Raw genomic sequence first — 18480 nt, forward strand, 5'->3', positions numbered from 1 at the left:
CCCTGCTCGGGACGCGTCCTGCCCAAGCGCACTTACTTTTCTCACAATCAGGATGATCTCTCTAACCTGAGCATGCTTTCTCGCCCAGGGTGCCACGGTGGCGAGATATTAACGACCTCGCTTGGTATACAGAAGGTCGTGGGTTCAATCCCGACCCTAATATCCATGTATTTGGAGTTTGCGTCTCTCTCTCTCCCCGTGGCCGCGTGGATTTGTCTCCAGGCCCTCCGGTTTCCCCCTCCACATTTAAGAATCAACGTCACGCGTTTAGAGTATTTGGCTGCTAAACATTTCCACGCGATGCACCACTTCGTTGAGCTCTCATTTGTGGCCAGTCTACAGAGCTCGGTGGGCCCTTAGCCTGGTAAAATAAAATAAAATAGTTTTGTTTAATGTGTGCCTCTGTTTGTCTCGCAATACAAATCTAAGCACGCATATCTCCATGCTGCTTTGTGCACTCTTCCATTTTTTTGTTCCGTCACTTTTGTCAATGTCCACGTTTCCGAACCACGTCATAGCATATCTGCCTCTTCTCTCGGTGCACGTATCAGCACCAGGAATTCGCAGCGACCGATCGCCCTCCGCGCCCAATGTCGTGACTCTACACACGCAGCACTGCCCACGCGGGCAAAACGCAGCGCCGTGTCCATGCCTCTGAGGCTGCGGCGGACGCGAGACGGAGATTCAAGCCGAGCTTTGCTAGAATCTTTTTTTTTTATCCTCCCAGCAGTGGGGTCACGGGCCATTCCCTGCCACAGCCAAATGTGCCAGAGCACGTGGCAGCGTCTGCCGCCACTGAAAGCCCAACTTTAGCTCAAGGTTAAGGTTTACGATCAGTCACGTTCAAACGCGCGTTGTGCGGTCGTCCGATATGGCCTTAGCGCAGCCAGCCACCGTCATAGTCTCCAAGAGGCGGCGTAAATTGATATTGGTTCAGATGAATACTTGGTCCCTATCTGGAATTAACATTCAGTGAATGTTTGTCAAGATCAAGATCTCACTCACATGTCCAACGCGCTTGATGTCACCGCACCAAACCGGAGGGTAGGAAGCGTCGTTTGTGCCCCCATGGAAATTAAGATTTATTCCCACCAGCGCACATTTTATTAAGGTTCGTTATGTTTGGTTATGGTAAGGTATTTATGATAGTTAGGGTTAGTTACTGCCCATAAATGGTAAATAAAAATCAAAGTTAGGACCGAAAACATAGTATGATAAAGTATAACTATGGTAGAGGTTATAATTCACTTCGAGAGCATAGGCAGAATAGAAGAGGAAGGTGGTGGTGTTTATCATGAAGTTAAACAGGGAGAGGCGCTCTGAAGTGGAGATTACCAGTGGATGGGGCTTTAAAACAATGGGAGCAGCTGGGGAAAAGGAGCGACCTCCCACGAGCAAAACTCGACTTGAGGTTCCAATGGAAGGCCTTGGTCGCTGGAGTGCTTAGAGGGGAGTAGATTGAGACGAGAGGGGAGAGGTAGGGGAGTGCGTGGAGGGGAGTAGATTGAGACGAGAGGGGAGAGGTAGGGGAGTGTGTGAAGGGGAGTAGATTGAGACGAGAGGGGGGAGGTAGGGGAGTGCGTGGAGGGGAGTAGAGTGATGAAGCGAGTCGAGAGACGTGAAAATTTGCGCAACGTGCTCTTGTTTTTGGGTGAGGTTGAGAAGCAATAATGTGTGCCACTTGAAGCGCTGATGCCCCATTTATGAATGTAATTGTTGTGGAAATATATCAGCAACTATAGTTACAGTCCAGAGTATTGCCACAGATGACTCGTGGGGTTATATGTTGTGTATCTGCGATAGAAACAGATTGTCCGTATAAAAGGACACAGCCTCTAGACACCTTTATTATGGTGATGAATAATTATCATCGTCTGCTCATCTTGCCGACCCAGGCTACAGCCTCTTCATCAGTCGCGTGGACGGAGGGCTCGGGGTCTACCGTCGAGTACTGGTCGGGAGGCATTCATGGGCAATTTGCGATGACACGGTCTTTCGCTGACCACATCAAGAGCATGGATGTTGGTCACGCTTGCCGCGGGGTGTCGGGGTTGGCTTCACACGGACCGTGGCCGGTACGGAATCTGCTTCGCGGGGCCCGTAACGAGCGTGGCAGGTCGAAGCCAGGTAGACGGTGAGGTCGGCGATGAGGCAGTGGAACCGAATGTCCTGGGTGAACCATCGAGAGCTCAGAGAGGTTACTTACCTCCCTGGCTTCACTGTGTACTGTGAAGAAGGGCCATTGCCCGACACATCACTTCTTACATCATTTGACTTGTAAGGCAGCGTTCTTGAGGAATGTGTTGAGTTGCTTTGCGATGTGTGCCTGTGCGTCACTGCCAACGCAGCTTCGACCAAAACATTGTTATGACACATGGATCAGAAACATGGACATTGATGAAACAGTTGGATCAAAAACTCACGAGTGCACTAAGAAGTATAGAGAAATGCTTGGTTAGATTGACAGATTAAAAAAGGAACCCTGATTAGAAAACGTACACATGGCAAAATATCGATTGGGCCGTCTGTGTGAAGATGTATGTGCTGATGGCGTGTTGACTGCGTGTCTGCTGATTGTGTGTGTGTGTGTGCGCGCGCATTAGTCATAAGCTCTTCACGTTCTGCAAGTGCATCAGATCCACACTCGGGTGACCTCTTCAGCGTCCAATTCCTCTGCTGCAGTTGCAGCAGCAGCAGCGTCAGTCGCTCCATCAGAGCCTCCCACGACCGTGCAAGAATTGGAGGCGCCATTTCCCCCGTGAGCCCGGTTATTTGCGCGAATGCAATTGGCGTGCATGGCGAAAGTGAGACGGTGCATGGTGCGTGCGAGCCTCGTTTAGAAACGTAGTCACACTATACGGTGCTGTTGCTGCTGCTGCCAAGGGGGTGCAGATCACCATGGCGAACCCGGACCCTCCCCCATGGCAAGCCCATACATCCATTGGTGGTGCCGGCCCACTGGGTGCCCGAAGCAGAACTTATTTTTAGGTGCGTCGCCTGACTACAAACATTTTAGAACGGACAAGTTGCATAACTTGGTGAAACAGTATCACAGTTGTGTGAAATAATTACGGTGATATTCTACGAAAATATTTTTTTAAGGTTTTGAGCTATAGATGATGTTTGGTGCACTGTGGACATTTGACTGCTTTTCATATTAATCTAAAATATCTGAAAATTGAGCCGAGATCTGAAATATTGGGTGATGGGAAAACATTTTTTTTGATTGAGCCGGAAATCGTAGCGTCACCGTGAGGCCAATCTCATGGCATAACCATTCTCATCAAGAGCACATGGCACGTGGCACCGGGTCCTGACTTTGTGCAAGCACAACCGCGTTTGAAATGAGCACGTCGTGTAAACGATCCGAAACTCTGAACAAGATCCAACATTTTCCTTAGAGATCTGAAATACGATGTATTTATTAAATCGGAAACTCATTCCAACGGTGCACCCAAAAATGAATACGAAGCCCCTTGAACAACTTGGGCTTTTTGCCTCCTTTGCTTTAGCCGGATGCCACCAATGCCCACATCCAATGACGGACTGTGAACTAAAAAAATCGGCCCAGGCATTTGTAAAGACAGCGGCCTCAATTGTCATGCGATCCTCATTGGCCCATTTGGGCTGATCCAAAAAAACAAATGGGCCGGTGAGGAAGAATCTTTGGGGCTGCCGAATATATGGGGACTTAAATACGAACTGAGGGCGTAAATAAGCAACGAGGCGTCCGCATGAAAGGTAATAAACCATTTCAATTAAAACATTTATTTACTCTGATCTCATATGCAATTTCCCCGCACAGACCGGACCACCGGCCCTCGGGAATGGACGGGCCGGACTGCTGCCCGTATGGCCAGTCGTCCAGGCCTGCCCACATCCCTCTCGCCCGTCCGCCATCCAGCCCCCGGACGCCAGCCGGTTGTGTCAGCTCGTGAAGTTACGATGCCGGACGCGGGATGATGGGGCGAAGGTGGCAGCGTCGTACAGACCAATGGGTTGCGGCGCGATGCAACGTGGGGAGCACGGCGCAGTTAACGAAATGCCCCCCCCCCCCCCTCCTGTCCAATTTCGTGTTCATTTACGAAATTATTCACGGATGACCGACCGAGTGAAAAAAATTGTCAAGTATGAAATATTGCTTTTGAATTTTGGACAAACTTAAAACGGTCCCAGGACTCTGGAGAGAATGAGCAATCAACGTATCTCTGCCACTCATTGTTAATCAGGGATTTGTATAAAATGATAATTATAAGCGTTACATCTAAGCAGCGTTTTAAATTGCTAGAAGGTCGCCTACCTACGGCTGCCTTATTCTAACTCCTGCGGAGGGCTTAGCGCCTCGCCCGTCGCCCCCACTGATGTCCCCCCCCCTTCCCATGTGTGCAGATACTACTGACTCTATTGTATTCAAAGTATGATCTTGAGTTTGTATTATAGTGTGCTGATCTTGAAAGGTGTATTGAAAATGTTTGTTAGTCCTACTGATACTCCTGCTGTTATGGAGTGACTCATGCTGCCAGCTACTGTATGACTGCAAAGTTTGGTCGTACATGTTATGTAGATATCGTTTATTGTTAAATTTGAATCACAGTTCCTATGATCACTGTTACATTGTTTTTCTAGCTTTATTTTGGTGATTTCGACAACGTTTTGGTTTCGCCATATTTGTTTGTTGTAGTACAGAGTTAGACTGATAACTTTACTCTAAAATGTCTTATGGTTTTTATTGTTTGACTTGCATCCCACAGGGATTTTTGCACACAGCGTTGATATGCGGTGCTTTTTCCTGGAAGACTTTGCTGTTTTTTCCTGGATTTTTCTGTTGCGTGTAGTCACTTTAAGATGTTTTCTTGTTCATGTTTTCGTTTGTTGCGATTGCACCCGATTCAAAAGCCGCACGGCTCACAGGACTATACCAAATAAATGAACTGAACTGAATGTAGGGTGTGTAGGCATGTCGATACTACTGACTCTATATGCCTAGAAAATAAGAATATGTGGGGGGGGGGGGGAGTGAAGTTTTTGGGGGGGGGCCTCAACAATATTTCGAAACCAGTTGAATCAACCTTTTACCCAAACATCTGTGGGGGGCGGGGGGGGGGCACTTTCTACAACTTTTTGACTCAGGCATCCTGAAAGGCTCTTATTATTGATATTATTTAGTTGACGGACAGACAACGTAATAGAAAGGTAGACCATTGCGCCACCTGGCGGTCACATGTATTGCGGCAGTCAATGTGCACTGCAGCGCTGCGCGCGTTGGATTTAGATTTAATTTGCTCGGCATCTTTTGTAAAAAAAAAATGCGAATTTATCCTCAAACAATAACCTTTACAAGTGAATGCTTCTGGAAATGTAAATTTTTCAGTTACAAAAAATTCTCGTCATGGACAGGATTCGAACCTGTGCGGGGAGACCCCATTGGATTTCGAGTCCAACGCCTTAACCACTCGGCCACCATGACGCAGTTGAAGAACCCAGGGTGCATAGCGATAGTTATACCTTAACCAATACATCGATCCCATATGTGTATGTAAAAATGTATTATGTTATATTTGTTTTACGTTTATACTTTGTACGTCTTTGTATCCAACTCGTAATAATGGCGTTACATTAAATCTTGACAGTCATAAACGTTTACAAACGCAGAGGGACCCCACACAAACGCAGCTGAATGGACCATTCCATTAATTAAATTGTCTCAGACAGCACCCTAATTGCAGTAATTACAAATAATCAAACATTTCGTATTTAGCCAATTTTAAGTAATTATTTAATCATTTTCATTTGATTTTAAACCCGAATGATACTGCGGTATAAAAAATGTTTTATTGTATATCACTGCGGTGGACTCGCCCACCCACGTGAGCCGGGAGTCTCGTTTTGGCGGGAAGCGGTTCCCGGATCTGAGTGTCGCTTCCCTCAGAGACTCGATCGAGTTTCAGGTAAACATGACAATTACAATTGTTAACTTTTCCTCATTAGTTCCTCGTCTGTATTGTTTGTCGTCGCTGTGGATCGTCGTACGCGAATCCGTTCAGTTACGTTCACGGCGCTCCTCAGAAGCGAAGTGTTTTGTACTGGATTATAAGACGCACTTCTGATAAACATGGAACGTTCGGCCAACGCTGGTTTGTGAAAGGTAACATTTTACCAACGCTCCGTGTAAGTATCCTGTACTGGATTATTCCCCTGCATAATATTATAACGCAACAGTTAGGTAGCTGCGTGTATGACCAGATTAACATAACCTAATTTCCCTCGGGCACACAGCGAATAATGTGGATCATTCATGAACATGTTTAAAGGTGACCCGAAAAATCGACCGCTAAACCTAGTCTTGGTACAACTTGTAGTTGAGTAATCGCCTCATCGTCCCAGATTGTGTGTGTGTGTGTGAGAGGAATGTTAAATACAATGTTGTGAGCTCTAATGGGAGCACTCAACATTAAATGCATGCTTCTTTGGTTCTTTCGGTAAAGTCACGTAGAATGAGAATAAAATAATACATTGATAAAATAACAACACAATAAATAATATTCTCACGACGTTTCGGCCACAACACAAGCGGCCTTCATCAGGTAAAGGGACGAGACTGTCTGCTCCAGCGCTGTCCTACCAGACAGTCTCGTCCCTTCACCTGATGAAGGCCGCTTGTGTTGTGGCCGAAACGTCGTGAGAATATTATTGTGTTATTTTATTTTATCAATTTATTATTTTATTCTCATTCTACGTGACTTTACCGAAAGAACCGAAGAAGATGAATCATTGCAGTCACGAAAGCTTTAAATCGAAATTAAATGCATGCGTTTCGATTTACAGTAAGTCCTCGTTTAATGCGGTAAATGCGTTCTTGAGACACAATTTGGCCATAATAATGTAACGATAGAGTTGTGCGAGATACGAAGTTACGTACACACAGAGTAAGATTTGATTTGGCGCTTTCGTGATTGTAGGAATTACTCTTTGGTTATTTTCGTTAAAGTGACGTAGAAAGATAAAATAATAAATTAAAAGCATACGACGTTTCGATTGCAACACAAGCAATCATCATCAGGTACAAATGAAAGAGAAAACAACCTAGTAAACTTAGAAATATAATGCAATACATCACAGTCGGCTAACATAACAGTCAACACCTTACCTGGTTGATTACGTTCTTCCAAAGATTGCTAAATTTTAAGAGAGCCAAAACACAGAACCGGAGACACAGAGAGACACACATAGGCACACAGACAGAGATAACACAGAGACACACAGAGAGAGACAACATAGAGACACAGAGAGAGACACAACACAGACACACAGAGAGAGACACACACATAGGCACACAGACAGATAACACAGAGACACACAGAGAGAGACACACACTTAGACACACAGAGCGATAACACAGAGACACACATAGACACACAGAGAGAGACACACAAAGAGATAACACAGAGACAGAGAGAGACACAACATAGACACACAGAGACACAGAGAGAGACACAGAGAGAGACACACAGAGAGAGACACACAGAGAGAGACACAACATAGACACAGAGAGAGACACAACATAGACACAGAGAAACACACAACATAGACACTCAGAGACACACAGAGAGAGACAACATAGACACACAGAGAAACAACGCCTCTGTGTCGAGGCCCCCTCTCTCTCTATTTAAGGCTTCGACACAGAGGCGTTGTTTCTCTGTGTCTGTGTGTCTCTCTCTGTGTGTCTATGTGTGTGTCTCTCTCTGTGTGTCTGTGTTATCTCTCTGTGTGTCTCTCTGTGTTATCTCTCTCTGTGTGTCTATGTGTGTGTCTCTCTCTGTGTCTCTGTGTTATCTCTCTCTGTGTGCCTATGTGTGTGTCTCTCTCTGTGTGTCTCTTTGTTATCTCTCTCTGTGTGTCTATGTGTGTGTCTCTCCCTGTGTGTCTCTGTGTTATCTCTCTCTGTGTGTCTATGTGTGTCTCTCTCTGTGTGTCTGTGTGTCTCTCTCTGTATGTCTCTGTGTTATCTCTGTCTATTTGCCTATGTGTGTGTCTCTCTCTGTGTGTCTCTGTGTTATCTCTCTCTGTGTGCCTATGTGTGTGTCTCTCTCTGTGTGTCTTTGTTATCTCTCTCTGTGTGTCTATGTGTGTGTCTCTCTCTGTGTGTCTCTCTCTGTGTCTCTGTGTTATCTCTCTCTGTGTGTCTATGTGTGTGTCTCTCTCTGTGCGTCTCTGTGTTATCTCTCTCTGTGTGTCTATGTGTGTGTCTCTCTCTGTGTGTCTCTGTGTTATCTCTCTCTGTGTGTCTATGTGTGTGTCTCTCTCTGTGTGTCTCTGTGCTATCTCTCTCTGTGTGTCTATGTGTGTGTCTCTCTCTGTGTGTCTCTGTGCTATCTCTCTCTGTGTGTCTATGTGTGTGTCTCTCTCTGTAACGGGCACGTTCCACCTTGTAACGGTGCGCGTTTCCGCGTTGTAACGGTGCACGTTCCACGTCGTGCAAAGCTTTTACCCTAATGGAAGAACCAGGTTATATCGAAAACGCGTTATAGTCTGAACACACGTTAAGCGAGGTCTTACCCTACGAACAACTCTCATTTCCGGGCTCCTGTAACATCAACACGTGTGTTTGTTTTGTGTGTCCCCCGCAGTGTCACTGCGTGCACACAGCCACTGAAAGCCCCTCCACCCGGCCACGGGCCACCCAGTGAACGTGCTGCAGAGATGGCCACCATGAACTGTGAGCTGCTGGCCACATGCAGCGCCTTGGGGTTCCTGGAGGGAGACACCTACCACAAGGAGCCGGACTGCTTGGGTCAGTTGCGGATCGTTTGCATTGATCCTGCAGCTTTGGGTCCTGACCCGGACAACGTTGCGTCAACATTGGGGGCTAGATGGTTGGAACTGTTGGAACAACGTCGGCCCAATGTTCCGTGTTTACTCGGCAGTAGTTCCACGATGCCAGATGGACACCTCAGTTACTTTACAACATCATTTGACGTGTTTCCTTCTTTGTTTACATACCAGTGCAATAGTCACCCTAAATTTATGCTGATGTGACTGTAAGTAATATTTTTACTGTTAATGCTTTTTTAAAGTAATTTGTCCGAGCCAGATTTCGTTGCGAGGAAATTAAATTAATGTGCTGATACAAATGCCATGCTGTCCGATGCACTCCGACAGACTTGACTACAGTGAGGGAAAAAAGTATTTGATCCCCTGCTGATTTTGTACATTTTCCCACTGACAAATAAATGATCAGTCTATAATTTTAATGGCAGGTTTATTTGAACAGTGAGAGACAGAATAACAACAAAATCCAGAAAAACGCATGTCAAAAATGTTATAAATTGATTTGCATTTTAATGAGGGAAATAAGTATTTGACCCCCTCTCAATCAGAACGATTTCTGGCTCCCAGGTGTCTTTTATACAGGTAACGAGCTGAGATTAGGACCACACTCTTAAAGGGAGTGCTCCTAATCTCAGCTTGTTACCTGTATAAAAGACACCTGTCCACAGAAGCAATCAATAAATCGGATTCCAAACTCTCCACCATGGCCAAGACCAAAGAGCTCTCCAAGGATGTCAGGGACAAGATTGTAGACCTACACAAGGCTGGAATGGGCTACAAGACCATTGCCAAGCAGCTTGGTGAGAAGGTGACAACAGTTGGTGCGATTATTCGCAAATGGAAGAAACACAAAAGAACTGTCAATCTCCCTCGGCCTGGGGCTCCATGCAAGATCTCACCTCGTGGAGTTGCAGTGATCATGAGAACGGTGAGGAATCAGCCCAGAACTACACGGGAGGATCTTGTCAATGATCTCAAGGCAGCTGGGACCATAGTCACCAAGAAAACAAATGGTAACACACTACGCCGTGAAGGACTGAAATCCTGCAGCGCCCGCAAGGTCCCCCTGCTCAAGAAAGCACATATACATGCCCGTCTGAAGTTTGCCAATGAACATCTGAATGATTCAGAGGACAACTGGGTGAAAGTGTTGTGGTCAGATGAGACCAAAATGGAGCTCTTTGGCATCAACTCAACTCGCCGTGTTTGGAGGAGGAGGAATGCTGCCTATGACCCCAAGAACACCATCCCCACCATCAAACATGGAGGTAGAAACATGCTTTTGGGGTGTTTTTCTGCTAAGGGGACAGGACAACTTCACCGCATCAAAGGGACGATGGACGGGGCCATGTACCGTCAAATCTTGGGTGAGAGCCTCCTTTCATCAGCCAGGGCATTGAAAATGGGTCGTGGATGGGTATTCCAGCATGACAATGACCCAAAACACACGGCCAAGGCAACAAAGGAGTAGCTCAAGAAGAAGCACATTAAGGTCCTGGAGTGGCCTAGCCAGTCTCCATACCTTAATCCCATAGAAAATCTGTGGAGGGAGCTGACGGTTCGAGTTGACAAACGTTAGCCTCGAAACCTTAATGACTTGAAGAAGATCTGCAAAGAGGAATGGGACAAATCCCTCCTGAGATGTGTGCAAACCTGGTGGCCAACTACAAGAAACGTCTGACCTCTGTGATTGCCAACAAGGGTTTTGCCACCAAGTACTAAGTCATGTTTTGCAGAGGGGTCAAATACTTATTTCCCTCATTAAAATGCAAATCAATTTATAACATTTTTGACATGCGTTTTTCTGGATTTTTTTTGTTATTCTGTCTCTCACTCTTCAAATAAACCTACCATTAAAATTATAGACTGATCATTTCTTTGTCAGTGGGCAAACGTACAAAATCAGCAGGGGATCAAATACTTTATTCCCTCACTGTATTTCATCCACCCTGGGCTGGCGACGGTGCATTCAGTTTCATGTATGTGTCGAACCATTCGACCTATTCTATAAATAAGTCATTTTATGAAGCTGTGCATAATTATCTTCAAATTTATACCTCATGGTGTACTGTATTAGGATGATTTTGGCACAACAGTTAATAGTTAACACGGCAAGACGTTCCTCGGTTTGATACCTACCTTGGGTGCCTTTCTGTGTGGAGTTGGTGTGTTCTCTTCCTCCGTTCTGCATGGGTTTCCTCTGGGTTCTCAGGTTTCTATAACAAGAGGTTTTTCCCCTTTTTTCTGGCAACAAAACTGAAACCTTTTTTACGAGGAATCACGTCTGCATTAACCACAATACTTCTGGTCAGAATGCAAAAAAAATACTCTGATAATACATGCATTGTCCTTGAAACTGAATGGTCCACACCAGAGACAGCTTTCTTTTGAGCCTCGTCTCAAACGGTGTTAGACCCGAGGAATGCCAGAAGGCGTACAGCCCAAAGACAATGCACTATCAGAGTATTGAGAGCTCGGGGGGAGCATCTACATCATGGGACCTCCTTTGCCAGTACCAAAATAGGTTTCTACCCACAGCAAAAAAGTGCAATGTAAATGGTATTGACCAAATGTCCTCGCGTTAGTACGTCACCAAACATGTCAGTCATTAATGTGGGAACATTGAACTTGAGTCTTTGTCCATAATAAAGGTTTTTGGGTTAGATCGCATGAATATAAATGTGTCGTTAAACTCGCCACCACCCGATAACCAATTTGTAAGGTTTGTCACAGAAACAGAACATGCCAATTCGTTACTAGTACAGCACACTGGTATGTTGGAGAGTAAACCCACAGATATTTACAATTGGGTTTACTCTCCAACACACAGGTGTCCTGTACTAGTAACGAATTAGCATTTTTTGTTTACGTGACAAACCTTACTAATTGGCTGTGTCGGGTGGTGGCGGGTTTAACGACACATTTCTATTCACGCGATCTTACCCAAAAACCTCTTATGGATAATATTGATCGTGAAAGCCTACTGTTAAACTTTAGTATTTCTGTTGTAATCTTTGTATTGGCAGCAATGCTATATTGACCTATGACCTGCAAGGAATTCTGAGAAAGACTGCTTTTGTTGTATCACTTTTGTGTAAAAAAATGTGACCTTTGTTATGCGTTGCTAGTGCATGTGGCTTTGCTCTTGAACTTCTGAATCTCAGAGTAAAATGCAATCGCTGTATCTAACACTTTCCCCCGACATGCTGAAGAGACTGTCAAGGACCTGATCCGCTTCCTGCGCCGTGAGGATGACAGCAAGGACATACGCCAGCAGCTGGGAGATGCCATGATCCTGCAGAATGACCTGGTGCCACTCCTGCTCTACCACCACAACGACCAGGTCCTCTTCCAGGCAATAATCAGGTGACTGTGACCGCCGATTGTGTCACGTCGACACCCGAATCATCTCTTGCGTAACCATGGCACGACATAATCATCAGCGTCATTGTGGAGAATATCAGTAGCAAAATAGATAAGCAGACAACATATCCATATATCTGTCTCTCCACGAACGTGCATATGATGAACTACGTCACTACAAATCACTGGGCAAATCACTTGAATGTAGAGTCTGTCTCTCCATTAAGAAACCGGTTGTGCAACTGGCACAACTTTACCTATCTGTGATGAACGCTGCACTTTCCGTCGTTTTCATGCAGGGGGCGCTGCAAACCTACGCGCCCCCTGCGTGATCGATGGAGGGGCAGGGACAGACGTTCGATTATGGCGGTCTTCTCGCACGGCCAGCAGCTCTATGTCGCCTTATCGCGATCCCGCAATCCCAAACAGGTGAAAGTCCGCATCGAACCGAACCCCCAGCAAGGCCATCTACTTAACGACGAGAGAAAATTCACACAAAATGTCGTTTTCAATGAAGTCTTCCAGATGTAAAATGATGTAAGCTTTTAATGAAGAAATACAATTATCTAATTCAAAACATAATACAATTCAATAATGTTTCATTTTAAAACTTCAAAACGGAGCATTGCGTGAATGCGTTGTTCGTGTACAATTTTTTTTGGTGACTTTTCTAGCCGATTAAGTTGCATGCAACCATGATGGACAAAAGATCACCTAGGTGTGCACACACCTTTACACCGCGGCGTTGATGTGAGTGCATACGAGCAGTGGCACCACGTGCCCCTGTGTCCGCGTGCTTGCGGTGGTTGAGCTTGCATATCTGTGTGCAGGTTGTTGGTGAACCTGACTCAGCCAGCGATCGTGCTGTTTGGAAAGGTCCCTACCGACCCCACCACTCGCCATCATTACCTGGCAGTTACCTGCCACCTGCAGGCATACAAGCAGGTGGGAAGGGAGCATTGCAGTTACTGTACAAGAATTGTATCACATTTGAGTCAAAGCAAAAATAAGGGACCATGTTTCTATATTTGTTGCAGCCTTACATCCCTTTGTGCACTTTTAGGTATGGAAGAAGTTCTACATAAGACGTTTGGCAAGGTGAACATTGTTAGTCCTGAAGATAAGAGGGAGGTCTTAAGCCTGGACTTTACTTGTGGGTAGAGTCAGCATTGTGGAATGTAAGATTACAGTTCCAGATAGTAGAGGCAGCAGTGGAGAAGAAGAAACCCCCCCTTTTAACGGAGGTTGACTGAGGGCTTTAACAGGTCTTGCTTGCTAAAGCAGAAAACATGTGAATCTGACTTCCTCGTGTGTGCTTTCCATAGGCGTTTGCCAACGAGAAGGTGTTCACCGTTCTTAGCGAGACCCTCTACAACTTACTTCAGCTGGTCAGTTCACATGAACTAACTCTCGCTCACGCAAACATCTTCACGGTGTAGCGTAGCCTGCATATCTGAACACAAGGCCGTATGCTGTACAATGGTTGTGGAGGCCTCTTTCCACTAATTGCTATGTTCACTGTGCACAGGAATGGGAGCAGAGGCAAGAGGAAGACACGTTACTGATAGAACGTATGCTCCTGCTTGTCCGAAATGTCATGCACGTGCCCCCAGATCCTACCCTGGAGAAGGTATGCATGTCCCAAAATATTTTTTTTTCTCACAATGAATGTAACGGATTGTGAATTACGTGATATTTGATCCTCTTCTGTTATATCTTCTTCATTCTGACCATTATCATTATCAGCCATGATCAGTCCACTGCTGGTTGAAGGCCTTCCCTAGACATCGGCAATCCGAGAAGAATAATTGACACCAATTGACGTGAATATAAAATAATCAAATCTTGAATGTTTGCATATAAAACTGATTTTGCACCATACATAGCCAACCGTGCTAATTTTGCTTCCTCCATATGAAAATTTTTTTTTTACACATCCCATCAGCCACACAGCCTTCTTGGAATGCATACATTTAGCATCATTGGTTCAGCACAAGCACACTATGGACCGGTGTTGTCATACACCATCTCATCAGCATAGGTAGGCTTGTGTGAAACAATTCTGGTGAACCTGTTACGATAAAACATTTTGGGCTGCGGCCTCCCTCACAACGTTTCGACTGCACGTGTGCCCCAGAACGTGGATGACGACGCCAGCTTGCACGACCGCGTGCTGTGGGCGCTGCACATGAGCGGCATGGACGACCTGCTGCGCTTCCTGTGCAGCGCGCCCAGCGAGCAACAGTGGTGCATGCATGTGCTGGAGATCGTCTGCCTCATGTTCCGCATGCAGGTGCTGCCACGTGTACACGCCTGTCTACACCTATGTAATATATAATGATAACTTTGGTTATATAAAAGCAACATAATATGTGAATGGGATACATTTATTTGTTATGGATGTAACGGGGTTTTCTTTGAAAGAGATATTTACTGCGGAACTTTTGAACATCACATAAATGTGGCCAACGCATCTAAAAGTACGTCACGCACATTTGTCAATGCATCTCAAATTGCAAGAGTTTGTCCGTCGTCTTGACAACTAATTTACTAGAGGTGCGAAGATTTTTGTGTTCGCCTCGTGAACAAACCGGTAGACCAGCGTTGTTGCGCGCTCGTTCACCGACCGGTGCGAGACATCGCGTGTGGGCGGTTTTCCCCGTCTTCCAGACCCCATCTCAGCTCGTGAGCACGGGCGGAGCGAGGCCGGAACGGGAGAAGGAGGCCGACACCACGGAGCTAGAGCTGCTGCGGCAGAGAGAGCTCGCCGAGAAGCGCAACCGCATGTGGCACCGGAGCTCCAGGTGCGGCGCGCGCGTGGTTGCGGGCGGCAGCTCGGGCAGCCGTCCCGCGTTACTTTGGTTTGTACCGCGTAATGGCTCGGCTTCTTTGCTTAACGTGCTGGGCTGCACCCGGAGCGGCACGCACGTCGGACATCCTCTCCAGCAACGCGCAGTGCAATCCGGAAACGCGTCGGAAAGTTATACAGCGCAACCACGAAACATATGCAGTCATCCTGCTCAGTCACTGCGCACAGTGTGAAACATAGGCATTAGGCTTGTAACGATGCGTCGATTAATTGATGCACGTCAATCGAGTTGAGATTTCCGCATGGGCTTTTCGTCTCGTGACATGATGCCGATAACACAGTCTCAATACAATTGGGGAAAAAGACAAAACTGTATTAAAATCGCCCAGCACATCCAACTGTACTTCCTTCAGCAATATTTGCTGAATTAATTGTTGGGCCAGGTGGTATCTTCTGCGTTCATTCACACATTTTTCACTGAAGTTTTAAGTATTAACTTTACAATTACTTGAACACTTATTGGGATACATTAGTCCCCTCTGTCCACCTCTAGATTCAAAGTTGGACGTGTTTGTGTTGGCAGGCACTCTCGGTTTGTGGGCACGTACGTGGTCCAAGGACACAAATCCATCAGCGATAACGACCTGGTGTTTCACCTTGGCGTTCAAAAGGTGAGATATCCCAAGGCCACGACACAACACGTTTGCGTCGCATTCCACCACGGGCCTTGGCAGGATATTGAAAAAGGTTATGGTTATTTGTTTAAAGTCGCAACAAAATCAAGAGCTGTCGGTGTGTTGGGGACACCTGCAAAAATGTAGATTTTATTTTTAATGGAAGGAAAAAGGAACTGAGATAGAATGAGATGAACAGAAAGTATTATAGATTTAACCAGGACAGTTCAAAGTTATAGCAAAAAACCCAAATTGCAAAGTGGAATAGCTTTAACATCGAGGTCACGGATGCTTGGTAATGAGTAGAACAATTGATGAGGATTTAGTTTAAAACCCTTGTCCTTGCGCGTGCCACTCTGGCGGTTTTTCCTGCAGCTGGCAGGATACAGCCACGACATCGGCAAGGAGCCCCAGCGGAGACCCAAACGGCGCCTACTGGCGCCCGAGGCTGAAGAGCGACGCCGCTCGGCCATGAACGTGCGACTCTTCCTGCGCACATTCTGCATCGATTTCCTGGATGCCTGCTACAACCGCCTCATGTACAGTGTGAAGGTGCGGCCGTCACAGCGTGGTCACAGCCACCAATGTTTTCGAATATAAAAAAATAGTGGAGTAGCATGCGGCACCTTGGGCACAGAGGCGTTTGAAACACTGCAACGAGCGACAACGTGACAATGTGATGCTGTCGGATGCAACTGTGCCGCGATAGAGAGAACGGCCTATGATAGAGACTTGACAGAACTACTACTGAGGTCTCTTCCATTGTCTCTTTGCCACACACGGGGTGCTGCACACGGCCATTCATGGGGCGTGTCAATTGCACGGCAAACTGAAAATGCAGCGTTGGGAAGATTTAAAACTAACTGAAAATATGTTTTTTCATCAATACTTAGTGGGTCATTTGTAATATGTGCACAGCCCTTTTATCAATTTCCTGCTGGATGAGGGCCTCCCCACATTGTGGGTCGTCAGGGTTATTTTACCATACGTCACCACGCTGATGAGTGTGGGTTTGTGAAGTGGGGTCTGAGGACCAAATCAGATATCACTCGCCACTGGTGTTAGCTGTGGCCGGGAATTGAACTCCAGTCACTGGGTTCAAAGCGACAGTGCATGAACCACCCTTCTAGTGCTTCACTCCAAAAGTAATTATGGCAATGTACGTGAAAGGAGCCATATGGAAGGAAGCCTGCTACCTAGTTTGTTGTCTTTCCCCCGCATCTCTGATGCGCACAGTTGGCCAAGTATGGTGTGAAAGAAGTTCAACATACATATTAGCGCACCCACACAATCACGCTGTCCTGCTGTGGGCGACAGGACACATTGCTGCTCGAGAAGGGGCAGCAGAATGACGAGAGCTACTACATGTGGGCGCTCGCTTTCTTCATGGAGTTCAACCGACTGCGAGGGTTCCGCCCCGAGCTGGTGTCCGAGACAGTGGGCGTGCGCACTTTCCACTTCATCGAGAAGAACCTCACCAACTGCTACGAGATGATGCTCATGGAGAAGAAGGACGCCCTGCCGTGGTCCCGCAGGTGTGTGTGTGCGCGTGTGTGTTTGTTCTTCGCATGTAATGATCATATCTTCCTTGTGTGTATGATGGGATGATTAACACGTTTTTATCGATGAGGAGGGAATTCGAAAGTCGAGTGGTGTGAGAAAAGAAGTATAAAGATTTGTGTTTTGATCTCCAGTTTGGTGGTTGAACACAGGATGGATGAAACAAAACAGTGGTAGACTGGGTCCTCACCATGGGTGGAGGAAATCAATGAGTAGTTCATGGGAACCATTCCCTTGGCTGCCGTGATAAAGCGACTGACTGCCAACGAGCAAGTGACTGGAATGAATCAGTGAGTGCTGGATCATCAATCAACTTGCTCCAGGTTGTCTGGTTGATTGATGGTAGAAGTCTATATATCCATATTAGTTAGCCAGACAAAGGCTTATTTGATGTGTCTTGGATTGCTTCGATGGCTCCATCGCATTTTCGGAGTTCACGGTGGTTCACTGCTATGTAGACGATGGTGTGGTCAGTGCTTCCACAAGATTTGAATTCGTTGATTAAAATTCTTTAATACAGTCATGATAGTTGATTGTGGTTGCTTTATGGAAACCCTGCGGCCACTATTGATTATACATACTGCACAATCAACCAAAAATAAATACATTTTCTAAATGAATCATGACCATGAATCATGATTATTTTAAAAATGGTAGTGGCTGAATTGCTGCATCCCTTGTACATTGTTCATTGATATGAGAGTCAATCGTGAATCTTGATATGCACGGAGAAGTGAATGTGGGAGCACATGAGGTTCTTGCAGTGTCGTGACGGTGTGGCTGTGTTGGGATCGTGTGTGTGTGTGTGTGGCAGGATGCACCTGGCCCTGAAAGCCTACCAGGAGCTCATCATGACACTGGAGGAGATGGACAAGTCCAAGGAGGAGAGCGTGCGAGAGAGCGGCAATGTCATTAAGAGTGAGTCTCGGCAGTGTATGTATGTTGAACTTCAACACCGTATGTAGTCAACCGTGCTAGTCAGAGGGGCAGTGTGTTCGGTTACTGCATCGCCCGCGTTCAGATGCGCTTCTGCAGCCGTCTGGAACGCTCTTCCTTCCGATATTAGGAAGCCACTGGAGATATGCACTTTTAAATCGAGATTTAAAACTCATTTCTTTTGAACTGCTTTTTGTCTTTAGTTTTTGTCTTTTTCCTTGCACCTCAAATTAGCGTGGTTGGCTATGTACGGTGCAAAAGAAGTTCTACATACATTCCCTTCATCCCAAGGCGACGCTGCAATAA

The 18480-nt window shown here is 46.2% G+C and overlaps 1 protein-coding gene and 1 non-coding gene across 6 annotated transcripts in view; one reads left to right on the forward strand and one right to left on the reverse strand.

Moving 5' to 3' along the window:
• Window positions 1–5385: 5385 nt before the first annotated feature.
• Window positions 5386–5467, reverse strand: TRNAS-CGA (transfer RNA serine (anticodon CGA)). The gene has a single exon. It is a non-coding gene; the product is annotated as a tRNA-Ser (tRNA).
• The window catches only part of TIMELESS (timeless circadian regulator), a 29987-nt gene continuing 16937 nt past the window's right edge, over window positions 5431–18480 (forward strand). For 2 of the 5 annotated variants that reach the window (XM_076068048.1, XM_076068050.1), the window contains exons 1-12: window positions 5432–5948; window positions 8631–8794; window positions 12045–12198; window positions 13026–13140; window positions 13521–13583; window positions 13724–13825; window positions 14333–14488; window positions 14866–14999; window positions 15588–15675; window positions 16054–16230; window positions 16996–17213; window positions 18053–18156. In XM_076068048.1, coding sequence (XP_075924163.1) covers window positions 8704–8794; window positions 12045–12198; window positions 13026–13140; window positions 13521–13583; window positions 13724–13825; window positions 14333–14488; window positions 14866–14999; window positions 15588–15675; window positions 16054–16230; window positions 16996–17213; window positions 18053–18156 — 1402 coding nt within the window. In that variant the 5' untranslated portion in view covers window positions 5432–5948; window positions 8631–8703. Of the gene's footprint in view, window positions 5949–5968; window positions 6146–8630; window positions 8795–12044; window positions 12199–13025; window positions 13141–13520; window positions 13584–13723; window positions 13826–14332; window positions 14489–14865; window positions 15000–15587; window positions 15676–16053; window positions 16231–16995; window positions 17214–18052; window positions 18157–18480 lie in introns of those variants that run through there. The other 3 variants (XM_076068051.1, XM_032957316.2, XM_076068047.1) reach the window with 3 other exon arrangements.

Source organism: Petromyzon marinus, chromosome 19 (assembly GCF_048934315.1).
Source record: "Petromyzon marinus isolate PM22_M1 ecotype Great Lakes invasive population chromosome 19, UKy_Petmar_22M1.pri1.0, whole genome shotgun sequence".
In the NCBI taxonomy this organism is placed as follows: Eukaryota; Metazoa; Chordata; class Hyperoartia; order Petromyzontiformes; family Petromyzontidae; genus Petromyzon; species Petromyzon marinus.